The following is a 15,490-nucleotide window of genomic DNA, read 5'->3' as shown; positions in this document are numbered from 1 at the left end:
CTGTGAGGCACACTGGTTCAATAACTAAATTGACATATTCCACAGTATAATATATGCTGCTTGCTGAAGTATTAAGGGCTTCAGTAGGCCTTTATGCAGATCACTATGGTACTCACAGCAAATAAAAGTGACCAATGGGAATCCCCATGATTAAAGTTCGCAATAACAAAATTGCCAGTTTATTGTTGTTAGTTAAGTACTGCAGCAACTCAAGTTTTTTTTAAAAAGGAAAGTGGTCAACAGCAATAATCAATTCTGTCATGGACTAACATGCTTTTTTGATTTGGGTTTTGATATTAACACCTTTTTTCATTCATATTAAACAGAATCAAAAAGGCAACTTTACAATTATAGTCAAACTTCCTGACTCAATTAGTGTTGTCCATAATGAACAGAGATACATATCTACTGATTAAAACAATGGTGAAGAAATATCAGGTCAAATGATTCAGAGACATGCATCATGTATGCAAATAGAAACTTGAAATTAGTCAGACAAATACAGGTAATGCAATGACAAGATGAATGGCTTGATTTGGATCCATCATTTTTAAATATATGTTTTGGTTGTGCAGTAATCAAGTTATTTGAACCAAAAAATATAGGAAAAATAAACCATTTTCATGAGTTGAACTCAGTGCTTCGCAAGCATTATTCCATTGTGCCTTTAGAGCTCCTTTTGGGGTGAGTGGATGGTTGGTGAAGGAAGCAAAGGCGTCTGAATAAGGTTAGGAGGGAATCGAGTGTGTAAAGCAGAGTTGGGGATGCAGGGGTTGTTTAATCCAGAATTTTATTTAAGCACCAACCTTTTCATAGGTTTTTGCAAGGTAAGATTCAGGCCTTCGTGAACAGCCAGTTAGGCCATGCCCATTATTGAAGACACAGAGGATTTAAAGGAAACACCTAGCTATGTGTACTCAGTAAGCCTCTACAGAGCTCATCAATATATTAATGGTGGGAATCCACAGTTTAAATCCTGTTCTAAGTACTATTGTAATTGACTGCTTGGCATCCCAATTTAAACACATGACTTATGGCAGATTGCTAGAAAAGGACCACCCCTCTTTCACATGTCACAAGATAGAAGGGGACAGTACTGAGATTTTCACTCCACAGATGCTGGCAGACCTGCACAGTATTACCAGAATTTTGGCTTTGATTCCTTCTTTCGCATTAAATTTTATGATGCACATGAACAAATGGTAAAATTCCATTTTCAATTTGAACATGAAGTTGCTTCATGGCAGCCTTTAGGACCCAAGTGGAAAACTCAACATGAAAAGTATTACCCATCTGAAGAACAATAAACATATTGCGTGCAGTATTTCTTGAAAAAAAAACACAATCTACAGTTAAGTTTAGGTATGGAATAAATTGAGTAAACAGTAGAAAAGCATAACATTGCAGATACTGGAAATTTGAAATGAAAACAAAATGCTAGAAATGCAAGCAAGTAGACAGTATGTGTGATGAGAAACAGAGTTAATGTTTCAGATTGTGATGACACTTCATTAGAGCTCTGATTGTCTCCACAAATGTTGCCTTCTCTGCTGAGCACTTCTGGCATATTTCTATTTGAGTAAACAGCAGGCATTCTCACCTATATATATATAAGCTTTCTTACAATGCAACCTAGGATCATTCAACAATTTCCTTGACATCCTTGCTGCCCCATACAGACCTGAACCTTCGATAACAACCAACTACGCAGTAACATGCTGAACAAGCTGGTGAATCTGTAGACCTCATTGCTACAGAAGGCTAAGGAGGCCAACTCATTGAGTGCACTTAAGACAGTGATAGATTGGTATTTGATTAGTATGGGGATCAAAAGTTACAGGGAGAAGGCAGGAGGATGGGGTTGAGAAATGAATCAACTGCAACTGAGTGCTGGAGTAAACTCTACAGATCAAATAGCCTAATTCGTATTCTGTGTTCTAACATCTTATGAATTCAATAAAGATGTCTGAATAAGGTTCGGTGAGAATCAAGTGTGCAAAGCAGAACTGTGGATGGAGGGGCTGTTTAGTCCAGAGTTTTATTTAAGCACCAACCTTTTCCTAGGTTTTTGTAAGGTAAGATTCAGGCCTTCATGATCAGCCAGTTAGGCCATGCCCATTATTGAGGAATGCCTTTTTAACAAGCTGCTTCTCAAACAGCTAAGGAGTGCTTATACAGCAAAAGTTCAGATGTTACTATTTTCACGATTAGATTCAGCGTTTAATTTAATTTCATGCCTAGGGCGAGCAGTATTACATTGTCACTATTCACTATGAAATAAACAATTTGTGTTTTGGAAATCTAAGATTCAGACTTGTCCCCATCATTTCCTGGTGCTGTATTCCTTTGGGATGGCCCCAGGCTTTAACACTGCATACTATTTTCATTACAGAATGGGAAACAACACAAAGCTCTACAACAGATAACTGATAGCCTCTTACCTCCCAAGCAGGAACATTTTCTCGAAATTTTTCATTCACCATACAGCAAATCGACATCAGGTAAGCTTTGCTGGATACTTCAGAGGAATAGTTTGGCCAGAGATAATTCTCCAGATACTGGCTATTAATTTACAAAAAAATAGTAAGTCAGCTGCATAATATAATATTCTGCATAATATACACAACATTGCTTCAAAAACATTTTTAAAAAATACCAAACTAAATGTAAAAGTTACCTGAATTCAAGCAGCATAATTTTTCTAATTGCAAATCTGAAAAGTAAAAATAATTGATTGCTGTTTGTATAACTGACTGAATACCACAACAAGTGTGTTAATTGATCCTGCCATCATGATGTAAGAGATGACATATAAAGTCTCAAACTCAAACTGACCAAGTACCAAATGGACATCAAACCATAATAGATACATATGCAAGAACAAAAATGCTGTTTTTGTTTAGCACGAGTATGTTAAAAGGTTAAAACTTAAGTTTTAATTTGGCATATTTCATTTATTTTCTGTGAAGGAAAACTAACGAAGGGGAGAGAGAATTTAACTTACTAAATTTGTAGTTTCTTTCCTGCTTCAAATTCACATTACTATAGTGGACTGAAACTCATTCTCAAGACCAACACGCTATGCAGCTTAGCCCAAAGTCTTCATTAAAGGTTTACATTCACTTAGAATATAAACCACATATTTAAATTAGGCCCTTCAATACACAAAACTAGATTCTAACTAAAGTCAAAACAAATGCATTCATTCTGACATCGGTACTTGATTTATATTGAAGAGGATATTTGCTGTCTTTTTTTTTGAAAAAAAAGTGAATTGTGCTGCTGCTACTGGAACTTAGACCATAAGACATAGGAGCAGAAGTTAAGCCATTCAGCCCACCAAGTCTGCTTTGCCATTCAATCATGGCTAATAAGTTTCTCAACCACATTCTCCCACTTTCTTCATGGAAACCTTGACAATCTATATCATTCTTAAATACACTCAATGACCTGACCTCCACAGCCGCTTGTGGCAATGAATTCCATAGATTCACCATTCTCTGGCTGAAGAGGTTTCTTACCTCCATTCTAAAAGGTCTTCCCTTTACTCTAAGGCTGTGCCCTTGGGTCTATTCTCTCCTATTAATGGAAACCTCTTCCAACATCCACTCTGTCTAGGCCATTCAGTATTCCCTAAGTTTCAATTAGATACCTCCTCATCCTTCTAAACCCCATTGAGTATAAACCCAGAGTCCTCAAACATTCCTCATGTTAAACCTTTCAAACCCTGGGACCATTCACATGAATTTCCTTCATGAACAGTATATCCTTCCTGAAATATGGGGTCCAAAACTGCACACAATAATCCAAATGTGGTCTGACTAGAGCCTTACAGAGCCTCAGAAGTGCACCTCTGCTTTTATATTCAAGTCCTCTCAAAATAAATGCCACCATTGCATTTTCCTTCCAAACTACTAACACAACATGCTAGTTTACCTTGAAAGAATCCTGGACTAGAACTTCCAAGTCTCTTTGCACTTCAGATTTCTGAATTTTCCCCCCATTTAGAAAACAGTCCATACCTCTATTCTTCCTACCAAAGTGCATGACCTCACACTTTACCACTTTGTACTCCATCTGCCACTTCTTTGCCCACTCTCCTAACCTGTCCAAATCCTTCTGCAGCCTCTCTGTCTCCTTAATGTGACCTGTCCATCTACCTATGTTTGTATTGTCAGCAAACCTAGCCAGAATGCCCCTCGTCTAGATTGTTAATGTATAAAGTAAAAAGTTGTGGTCCCAACATGGAGCCTTGTGGAATACCACTTGCCACTGGCTGCCATCTGAGAAAGGCCCTTTTATCCCCACTCTCTGCTTTCTGCCAGACAGCCAAGCTTCTATCCATTCTCACACTTTGCCACTAACACCATGGGCCCTTATCTTACTTAGTGGCCTCCTAAGCTGTACCTTGTCAAAGGCCTTCTTGAAGTCCAGGTAGTTAACATCCATTGGCTCTCCTTGGTCTAACATGCTTGTTACTTCCTCAAAGAAATGTAGATTTGCCAGGCATGACCTTCCCTTGATGAAACCAGGTTGACTTTTCCCTATTTTACCATTCACTTCCATGTATTCAGAAATCTCACCCTTCACAATGGATTCCAGTATCTCACCCATGACTGAGATTAGGCTAATTGGTCTGTAATTTACCATCTTTTGCCTTTCTCCCTTTTTAAACAGATGCGTTACATCAGAGATTTTCCAGTCCTTTGGGACCCTCCCTGACTCTAGCGATGCCTGAAAGATCACCACTAACGCCTCTGTTAGCTCTTCAGCTATTTCCCTGAGAACTCTGGGTGTACTCCATCTGGTTCAGGTGATTTATCCACCTTCAGGCCAATCACTTTTTCTCGCACCTTCTCTTAGGTGATGGCCACCATACTCAGCTCTGTCTCCTCACACTTTTGAATTTTTGGGATATTATTCATGTCTTCTACCATGAAGTCTGATGCGAAGTAATTATTCAGTTCGTCAGCCATTTCCTTGTTTCCCACCACTACCTCTCCAGCATCATTTTCCAGCGGCTCAATGTCCACTTTGGCTTCTCTTTTGCCCTTTATATATCCAAAGAAACTCTTATAGTCTTCCTTTATATGACTGGCTAGCTTACCCTCATAATCAATCTTCTCCCTCCTTATTTCTTTTTTTGTTACCCTCTGTTGGTCTTTGTAAGCTTCCAAATCCTCTGGTTTCCCACTGCCCTTCGCCACATTATATGCTTTCTTTTTTGCTTTTATGCTATCCCTGACTTCCCTAGTCAGCCATGGTTGCCTCATCCTCTCTGTACCATGCTGCTTTTCCCTCAGGATGAATCTCTGTTGTGTCTCCTGAATTACTCCCAGAAACTCCTGCCATTGCTGTTCCACTGTCCTTCCTGCTAGGCTCCTCCCTCGTGATTCTGTTGCCTTTATTCAGTTGTAATAGCGTTATGTCTGATTCTATCTTCTCCCTCTCAAATTGCAGAGTAAATTCTATCGTATTATGATCACTGCCTTCTACGAGTTCCTTCACCTTAAGCTCTCTTATTAAGTCTGCCTCATTACACAACACTAAATCAAGTATTGCCTGTTCTCTAGTGGGCTGCACAAGCTGCTCCGAAATGTCATCTTGAAGACATTCCTCTTCTTGCAGTCCACTACCAATCTGATTTTCCCAGTCCACCTCCATATTGAAATCCCCCATGATCACTGTAACTTTATCTTTCCTGCACATCTTTTCTATCACCTGGTGTACCTTGCATCCCAGCTCCTGACTACTGTTTGGAGGCCTGTACATAACTCCAAATTTTTTTTTACCTTTGCAGTTCCTCAATTCTACCCACATAAATTCTACATCATCTGATCTAGTTCGTTTTTTTTTAAACTATTGACTTAATTTCATTTCTTACTAATAAGACAACCCCAACCCTCAGCCCACCTGCCTATTTTTTTGGTAGGATGTCGAGCCTTGAATATTCAGCTCCCAATCCTGATCCCCCTACAGCCACGTCTCCGTGATGCCCACCACATCATACCTGCCAAATTCGATCTGCAGCACAAGCTCATTTACCTTGTTCCTTATATTCTGTTCATTCAGATATAGCACCTACAGTCCTGCATCAACCATCCCTCTTCTCATTGTCGTTCATTTATCCAGTGTATTTGAAGTTTGATTGCTCACCTTTTCCAAACACGCTGGCCTACTTGTATCTGTGGAGACTATAATAACCTCTCCTGAGTTCTGCACTCCTCCTGGAATTTGTGTTTTCTAATTTCCTCTTTAACTGAACCCTCCCCCACCCTTTAGCTTAGAATTCTATCTACAGCCCTAGGTATGCAATTTGCTCGGACTCCGGTCCCAGCACCGTTCAGGTGAAGACAGTGCTATTGGAACATGTGCCTCCTTCGACAGTACCACTGCCAATGTCCCATGAATTCAAACCCATTGCTCCCACACCAATCTTTAAATCACGCATTTACCTTCTTAATCTTATTGATGCTGTGCCAATTAGCTCGTGGCTCAGGTGGTAACCCAGAGATTATTACTTTTTTTGGTTCTGCTTTGTAACTTAGCTCCTAGCTGTTCATACTCCTTTAACAGAACCTCTGCCCTAGTTTTATCTATGTCATTGGTACCATGACCACTGGATCTTTATGGGGTGTAGGTTTGCTCGCTGAGCTGTAGGTTTGATATCCAGACGTTTCATTACCTGGCTAAGGAACATCATCAGTGGCGATCTCCAAGTGAAGCGAAGCTGTTGTCTCCTGCTTTCTATTTATATCTTTCTCCTGGATGGGGATCCTGGGGTTTGTGGTGATGTCATTTCCTGTTCGTTTTCTGAGGGGTCGATAGATGACATCTCGATCTATGCGTTTATTTATGGCATTGTGGTTGGAGTGCCAGGCCTCTAGGAATTCTCTGGCAGGTCTTTGCTTAGTCTGCCCCAGGATAGATGTGTTGTCCCAGCTGGTCAGTGTTTGTCGGTTTTCTGTATACGCAGGTTTGTAGTTCTCCATTGTCTTTTCTTTCAACTGTGACATCGAGGAATACGAGTTTGTTGGCAGTTTCTTCCTCCTTGGTGAACTTGATGCCTGTGAGGGTGTTGTTGATGATGTTAAGTGTCTCTTCTATCTTGTTTCGTTTTGTGATGACAAAGGTGTCATCTACGTAGCGGACCCAGATTTTTGGTTTGATGGTTGGTAGGGCTGTTTGTTCTAGTCTTTGCATTACTGCTTTTGCTATGAATCCTGATAGCGGAGATCCCATAAGTGTGCCGTCGGTTTGTTTGTAGATTATGTTGTTGAAAGTGAAGTGGGTGGTGAGGCACAGGTCCACTAGCTTCATGATGTTTTTGTTGGTAATGTGATTGATGGTGGTTGGTGTGAGTGTGATGGTCTCTTCTAAAAATGTGCATAAAGTTCATCAAGGAGGAAGAAACCTGACAACAAACTCGCATTCCTGGACGTCACAGTCGAAAGAAACGACAACGGAGAATTACAAACCTGCTTATACAGAAAATCGGCAAACACTGACCAAATACTCAACTACACCAGCAACCATCCCAACACACACAAACGAAGCTGTATCAGAACACTATTCCAACGAGCCACCACACACTGCAGCACAGACGAACTTCGGAAAACAGAGGAGAACCATCTATACAAAGTATTCAAGAAGAACGGATACTCAAATAATACAGTGCGCAGATTCCTCAAGAACAAACCACGACAAGCAGACAAAACACAGCCAGAAACCCTAACCACCTTACCATACATCAAAGAAGTTTCAGAAATGACAGCCAGACTACTGAGACCTCTCAGAATCCTAGTAGCACACAAACCAACCAACACTCTCAACCAAAAACTAACAAACTTAAAAGACCCAGTACAACCCATGGACAAGACCAACGTCATCTACAAAATTCCATGCAAGGACTGCCACAAACACTACATAGGACAAACAGGAAGAAAGTTAGCCACCAGGATACACGAACACCAGCTAGCCACAAAAAGACAGGACCCTCTCTCCCTCGTAGCCCTACACAACACATCTGTCCTGGGACAGGCTAAGCAAAGACATGCCAGAGAATTCCTAGAGGCCTGGCACTCCAACCACAACACCATAAACAAGCACACAGATCTAGATGCCATCTATTAACCCCTCAGAAACCCCTCAGACATCACCACAAACCCCAGGGACCCCATCCAGGAGAAAGCAGGAGACAACAGCTTCGCTTCACTTGGAGGTCGTCACTGATGATGTTACCTAGCCAGGTAATGAAACGTCTGGATATCAAACCTACAGCTCAGCGAGCAAATCTTCACAAACCTTGCAACTGGATCTTTATCCTCCCACTCCAAGTTCCTCTGCAGCCCAGGTGAGATATCCTGAACCAGAGCACCAGACAGACACTCAACTCTCGATCCTGGTTACACAGAACAGTGTCTATGCCTCTAACGCTACTATTCCCAGTTACAACAACGTTTCTCTTCTCTCCCCCCACTTGAATGGCTCCCTGCACCATGGTGCCGTGGTCAGTCAGCTCATCCTCCCTGCAGTCCCCAGTTCCGTCCATACAGGAAGCAAAACCCTTGAACCTGTTGGACGAGGACAGGGGCTGAGGCTCCCACAACTCTACCTCCTGGATCTTCTGTACAATTTGGAACATCTATTCTCCCTTGTCTGTTCAACAGTAGTACAAATGAATTTCAATTTCTCAACATCATTCCCCTCTTATAGAGGAAATATTCTCAAGACAGGCACTTTACATTGGAAAAACCTTTAGCTACCAAAAATATTGCACTGCTGTAAGACTTATATAATGACCACGTAATGACAGGCAGAGCATTACTAAAATATTAGGGATCTTTTAGTTTAACTCTACATTTGCACTCTTGTGTATGTACAATGTCTTAAAGACTGAACCAATAGAAATTGATGCCCTTACTTTGTCTTTACAATCTCTTTCTGATACACATCTTCAATGACCTGTTGCAAAGAAAACAAAGCAGTGGAATACATTATGCCAGTACGAGATAATTTATTTCTAATGTTTCAACATAATTATTTGGCTAGGTAATTATTTGGATAGGAACAGGATAAGAGTAGAGATTTATTTTACAGTTTAGTTGACAGTGATCCAGCTAATTTACCTGCAGCATAGTGGGAAGGAAACTTCAGGTTTGATCTGTATTAAGAACTCCAATAAGAACAATCACTAGATATGTACATCTGTAGCAGAGAAACATTTTCCCAGAAACGTAATGGGAAGATTTCTCTCTTCTATTGGCCATGCAATAACTGCAACAACAAATCAAGGCTTTTGATGGTGCTTTCACATTTAAAGATGTTCCATATAGTGCACATGATTTAAATACAACAAAACAAAACATGATTTACCTTAGATTCAAATGTCATTTTCTTCTTCACGTGAGGTGCCCAATACCTATTTGATAGCTGAAAACAGGAAAATAAATATCGTAAATATTTCCAAAGCATTAATTACTGCAGTGCAAACTCAGATAGATCTGTGCAAGTTTAAATCATGACTTTGACTAGATCATCATAAAGCCTATTTTTAACCAGACATAGCACCTACAGGACATTTAAACAAATGTACTCTCCATATTCCATTTCCCGCGCCACATTTGATAAGACTCAGCCATGTCTCCTGCACAAAATAGTTTAGTAATAGTAATGCTAGAAAAATTAAACATAAGCAGAGGACTCAATAGTTAAGTACCAATTATAATTTTTTAATCCCACCCACCATAAATGAGTAGACCATTTGTCTGATTATTCCTACATTAAAATTTAGAATATCACGAAGTGATCAACGTGTTCTACAGGTCTCACTGATGGCACAATCTTTTACTAGCTTTGAAAATTACAAAACAGCATAAATAAACTCCCGTCAAAAATATCTTAGTATTTTGCAAAAGAAAAAAAAAGGTAGAAATTCTGCTGTGTCATTTGCAAACTATACTAACCTTACCTGAGTAACATACTCAGCATTTATCTGAGATACAGTGGGTGCCACCAATTTTTTCCCATGAGATGCAGAATCCATTTTCTAGTTAACCTGTCAGCTGTTTGAGATTCAGAACAGGGAAAATAATTTAGGCGAGAATTTATTTCATCTGAAATTTAAGGAAGAGCCTGCAAAAGAAAGAATATATATACAACTGAACTAGGCCAGCCTTAAAAAAAAAGTAAAATTAATTTTCCATTTCTGTTTTTCAGAGCTAAGGTAATCATTAAACTTAACTGATACACGAGAAAACAGTTGCATTTTTCTTTCTGACTAGTGCAAATTTTACAATATAGAGAATATTTTGTAAATACTTTTGTAAATGTATCTCAATTCTTTCTTTACTAAAGTTAAAGTCCACACAGTGAATTAGTTGAGCATTTTTTAAAAAAAGTGTATGCATCCCACACACTAAGCCAAGCCGATTATTTACAGTGTTTCGATTATTTTCAACAAGTTGCTAAAGACCACCATTGGAAATTTAACTAACAGTGGACAGATTCCTTATTCACCATAAGACACAGGAGTCATTTCCTCCATTCACAATAGTTTAGTAGCTACAAGAATACAAAGTTGTACATAATATTTTAAGGCAAACATAGCACCAGTGAGCAGGTAAAGATCGGACAAAGAAATGATGTGGAGGTACTGAAGTTGGTCTGGGGTGGACAAGATCAGAAGTCACATGACACCAGGTTATAGTCCAACAGGTTTATTTTGAGTGCTGCTCCTTCGTCAGGTGAAGTCCTGGTGTCGTGTGACTTCTTCGAGTAAAAAATGAGGTCTGCAGATGCTGGAGATCACAGCTGCAAATGTGTTGCTGGTCAAAGCACAGCAGGTTAGGCAGCATCTCAGGAATAGAGAATTCGACGTTTCGAGCATAAGCCCTTCATCTGACTTCTTACCAGATTAAAAAAAAAGACAATGAACCGCACTCACCCGAAGGTACCTTTAAAAACTAGAAATACTGAATTGCAGAAAGCCATCTTTCTCAAAACACGCAGTCCAAGCAAAACGAAAGGGTTTGAATGCAAGAAATTTTTTAAAAGCCAGAGTCAGGGAATTCTCAGAGCAGCCACAAGACATTGTTCTGAGAGCGGGGGGGGGCTAATCAGGCAGAGGTTGTGATCCATGTTGATGCCAATGACACAGGTAGGAAGTGGGGATGTAATCCTGCAGTTAGAATTTGGGGAGCTTAGCAAATTAACAAGTATGACCTCAAATTGGTAATTTCTGAACCAATTCTTGTGTCATCTGCTCCCAGGAGGACCAGTTCCACCACAGAACACACCAGATGACCTCATCCTTTAAAGATAGCAATTTCTCCACCCATGTGGTTGATGATGCCCTCCAGTGCATCTCATTCACTTCCCGCACCTCCGCCCTCGAACCACACCCCTCCAACCGCAACAAGGACAGGACCCCTTCCTAGTCCTCACCTTCCACCCCGCCAACCACCACATGCATTGCATCATCCTCCGCCATTCTGCCAGGTAAAAAAAGACCTCAGTGCCCGAGATATATTTCCCTCCCCACCCCTATCCAGTTTCCGTAAAGACCAGTCCCTCTGTCAGGTCCACCCCCGCCAACAACCCACCTTTCCCTTCTGGCACCTTCCCTTGCCATTGAAGGAATTGCAAAACCTCCACTCATACCTCCCCCTTCACCTCCGTCCTAGGCTCCAAAGAAGCCTTCCACATCCATCAAAGTTTCACCTGCACTTCCACATCATTTACTGTATCCGTTGCTCCCTATGTGGTCTCTTCTACATTGGGGAGACAGGATGCCTACTTGCTGAGCGTTTCAGAGAACATCTCCGGGACACCTGCAACAACCAACCCCTACAGCAACTGCAGTACTCACTTTTACCTTGTGGAATATGCAATTAAGTACAGATATTGGAGGATAAACAGATAAATATGTGGCTGGGGGTGGCATGGTGGCACTGCTACCTCACAGCACGGGGACCCAGGTTCAATTCCATCCTCGGGCAACTGTTTGTGGGAAGGTTGTATGTTCACCCTGTGATTGCGTGGGTTTCCATTTGGTGCTTTGGTTTCCTCCCACAGTGCAAAGATGTGCAAGTTAGGTGAATTGGCCAAGCTAAAGTTGTCCCTCGTATTCAGGAATGTGTAGGTTAGGTGAACTAACCATGCAAAATGCAGGATTACAGGGATGGGGTGGGGTGTGGTAAGTCTGGGTGGGATGCTCTTTAGAGAATTGGTGTGGGCTTGTTGGGCTGAATGGCCTGTTTACACACTAAAGGGATTCTACGAAAGATGGGGCAGGACAGAGGGCTTTATATTCCTGGGACACTGCAACTCGATCTGGGGAGATGGCACCTGTATAAGCTGAATGGGTTACATTTGAACATAGCCAGATAGTATTGCAGTTCTTTGCAGGACATTTTGTTAGTGTTCTTTGTGAGCTTTGAATTAGCTTTACAGGAATACGAGAACGAGGAGAGAGTATAAGAGAGGGTATCAAACACTGGGAAAAACCAGAGCACTCGAATACAGAATTGTAAGTTAACAGCTCGAGTCAGAATAAGGGAGCAATTGAAGCATTCTAAATGAGGGTTAGACTTTGCTTATGTGAATACATGGAGGTTCGCTAATAAGATTGGTGAGTCACAGGCAAAGACTGTCATATGGAAATATGACATTTATGGCTACAACCAAGACTCAATTCAGGAACAGGATTAGGAGCTTTATTTTAAGTCTGGGAAAGATAGCAGCAGTCAAAGAGAGCAGTTAGTATCCGGAAAACACCACCTGCTTGAGACAGAAGTCAAACGAGTACACCATATCTGGGAATTTGGTTCAGGGTGGGTTGTTGGAGGAGGAGGAGGGAAAGCATCAAGGAACTTTTACTGTAAGAAGTAAAGCCTCCAGAACGAGCAATGGTGAGTGGGATACCACAAAAGTCAAGGATGTGCCCTGACATCTAATCTGCTACCAACTGTAAGTTTAAAATTTCAGTGGAATCTACAACACATGCCAAGCTTCTGCTCCCCTCATTACCCCCTCTGCCCTCCCTCCAGCTCAGCTCACCCCCTCCCCTCTCCCTCTTCCCCACACTGTCCCCTTCACTCCCCCCCACCATCCCCTCCTCCAGCAGCTTTCCCCACATCCCCGTCCTCACCTCCGTCTCGCACACTCCCCGATCTTTAATATAAACTCGGCCTCGGGAAGGGAGTTAAGCTCCAGGAGAAAGTGGTTCTGCTGAAGGCGCCCACTTGGTCCACAGCTCTCACTGCACGGACACCCCTCACTTCCGTTCCGTCCGCTTTCTCCTTCCCCGCCCCCGAACAACAAGAGCCCGACTCTCAGTTCCGGCCCAGGGCAGGCACCTACTCTCAATGAAAACCCCAGTCCCAGGGACATGCACCAACACTTCACAGCCCCTTTTCCACACTGACCCAGGAAAATCAAAGAGCTTGAGAGTATGAAACATTTTAAAAACATTATTTAAAATTATTAGAGCTAAAGGTACTGGAGAAGGGAAATTAGTGTTTCACTGATCCAAGCAGTTGGAGACAGGACTCCCTGTAATAAACCCTCCAGGGATACACCCAACAACAGATTTTAAGCTTGAAAGTTCAAAGCTCTAAAACAGGATTTTTCATGTTTTTGCACAATAAAAAAAGCTTCATAGAAAGTCAGAACAAATCACAGCAGCTGCTGGAATCTGAACTGAAAACAACAAATGCTGGAGATCAAAGCAGGTCAGGCAGCATCCATGGAGAGAGAATCTCTGATGAAGAGTCACCTAGATTCATGGATGCCATCTGACCCACAGTGATCTCCAGCATTTGTCCTACAAGTTTGAGAAAGACCATTTACACCTCATTCGTCAGAAAGTTGTTGGTTCAAATTCCACTCCAGAGACTGCGGGCGGGGGGTGGGAAATGCTGGTTCCAACTTGCAGGTTAGATGTTAAGCCAAGATTCCAGTGATCCATTCAGGTGCTTTTCCTTGGCAGCAATTTCCTCTCTTATTAACATTATAAGTGTGGTCTAACAAGTCTCAAGAGTGTGTTGCTGAAAAAGCACAGCAGGTCAGGCAGTATTCGAGGAGCAGGAGAATTGATGTTTCAGGCATAAGCCTTGATGAAGACTTATCTGACCTACTGTGCTTTTCCAGCACCACACTCTGGTTTCCGATCTCCAGCATCTGCAGTCCTCACTTTCTCCTAGTGGTCTGACAAGTGCCTTGTGTAGTTTCAGCAGGACCTCCTTATCTTCATATTTCATCCCTTTTGAAATAAACACCAACATTCCATTTACCCTCCCTCTTCTCACTGAGCTTGTATGCTAGCTTTTTAAGAGTTATGCACAAGCACTCCAAAATACCCCTGCTGTGCAGGATTTTTCAGTTTTTCTCCATTTAAATATTAATCAACCCCTCTATTCTTCTTGCCAAAATGCAAAACCTCACATTTTCCCACATCCCAATGTGTTTGACTCTCAACTACCCACTGAAATGGCCTATCAGTTGTTTCAATTACTACAAAGTTTCATTAAAGAAATGAAACCCGACAGATTAGCAGGCACTGACCTAGGGCACTGGAAAAGACAATGCCAGTAACAGCTCCTCTCACTCTGCAAAGTCCTACTCACTGGGTGCTAGTGTCAATATGGTAGACCTATCTTACAGACCAGTACAGCAACCTCCTGAAGTAGTCACACTCACACTCTCCTACCTTACACACAATACCATTCCTGGATATGTTCCGTTCCACTGGCAGGACAGAGGTGATGGCACAGTGGTGTATAGTTGGGAAGGAGTTGTCCTGGGAGTCCTCAACATTGACTCTAGCCCCCAACAAGTGTCATGGCTTCCAGTTAAACACAGGCAAGGAAACCTCCTGCTGATTACCACATACAGTCCTCTCTCAACTGATGAATCAGTACTCCTCTGTGTTGAATAATGAGGTGGAGGAAATACTGAGGGTGGCAAGGGCACAAAATGCACTCTCGGTCGTAGATTTCAATGCCCAAGAATATTTCAGCAGCTGAACTACTGATTGAACTAGTCATGTCCTAAAGGACAAAGTTGCTAGACTGGGTCTTCAGTAGGAGGTGAGGGAACCGACAAGAGGGAAAAACATACATGACCTTATCCTCACCAATCGCTGGCTGCAAATGCATCTGTCCCTGACACTATTGGTAAGAGTGACCTCTACACAGTCCTTGTGGAGACAACATCCCACCCTCACGCTGAGAATAACCTCCATCATGTTGTGCGGCACTATCACCATGCTAAATGGGACAGACTTATAACAAATCTAGTAACTCAAATCTGGGCATCCATGGGGTGAAGTGAGCTATCGACAGCAGCAGAATTGTACTCCAGCACAATCTGTAACCTCATGGTCCAGCATGTCCCCTACTCTACCATTATTATCAAGCCAGGGGATCAACCCTGCTTCAATGGACAGTGCTGGAGGCCATGCCAAGAGTAGCACAGGGCATACCTAAAA

At 41.8% G+C, this 15,490-nt stretch overlaps 1 protein-coding gene across 5 annotated transcripts in view; it reads right to left on the bottom strand.

Annotated features, from left to right (window-relative positions):
* aqr (aquarius intron-binding spliceosomal factor) overlaps nucleotides 1-13,279 on the bottom strand; it is a 64,156-nt gene extending 50,877 nt beyond the window's left edge. For 4 of the 5 annotated variants that reach the window (XM_060828935.1, XM_060828937.1, XM_060828938.1 and 1 more), the window contains exons 1-6: nucleotides 13,151-13,279; nucleotides 9,971-10,134; nucleotides 9,376-9,432; nucleotides 8,924-8,964; nucleotides 2,678-2,713; nucleotides 2,442-2,562 (exon numbers count right to left, since the gene is read on the bottom strand). In XM_060828935.1, the coding sequence (XP_060684918.1) occupies nucleotides 2,442-2,562; nucleotides 2,678-2,713; nucleotides 8,924-8,964; nucleotides 9,376-9,432; nucleotides 9,971-10,045 (330 nt within the window). In that variant the 5' untranslated portion in view covers nucleotides 10,046-10,134; nucleotides 13,151-13,279. The remainder of the gene's footprint in view (nucleotides 1-2,441; nucleotides 2,563-2,677; nucleotides 2,714-8,923; nucleotides 8,965-9,375; nucleotides 9,433-9,970; nucleotides 10,135-13,150) is intronic. The other variant, XM_060828936.1, reaches the window with a different exon arrangement.
* Between the last annotated feature and the right edge of the window lie 2,211 nt (nucleotides 13,280-15,490).

The sequence above is a fragment of the Hemiscyllium ocellatum genome, chromosome 8 (genome assembly GCF_020745735.1).
Source record: "Hemiscyllium ocellatum isolate sHemOce1 chromosome 8, sHemOce1.pat.X.cur, whole genome shotgun sequence".
NCBI lineage: Eukaryota > Metazoa > Chordata > Chondrichthyes > Orectolobiformes > Hemiscylliidae > Hemiscyllium > Hemiscyllium ocellatum.
Note: the sequence above shows the minus strand (reverse complement) of the source record. Positions and strands in the feature narration are given on the sequence as shown.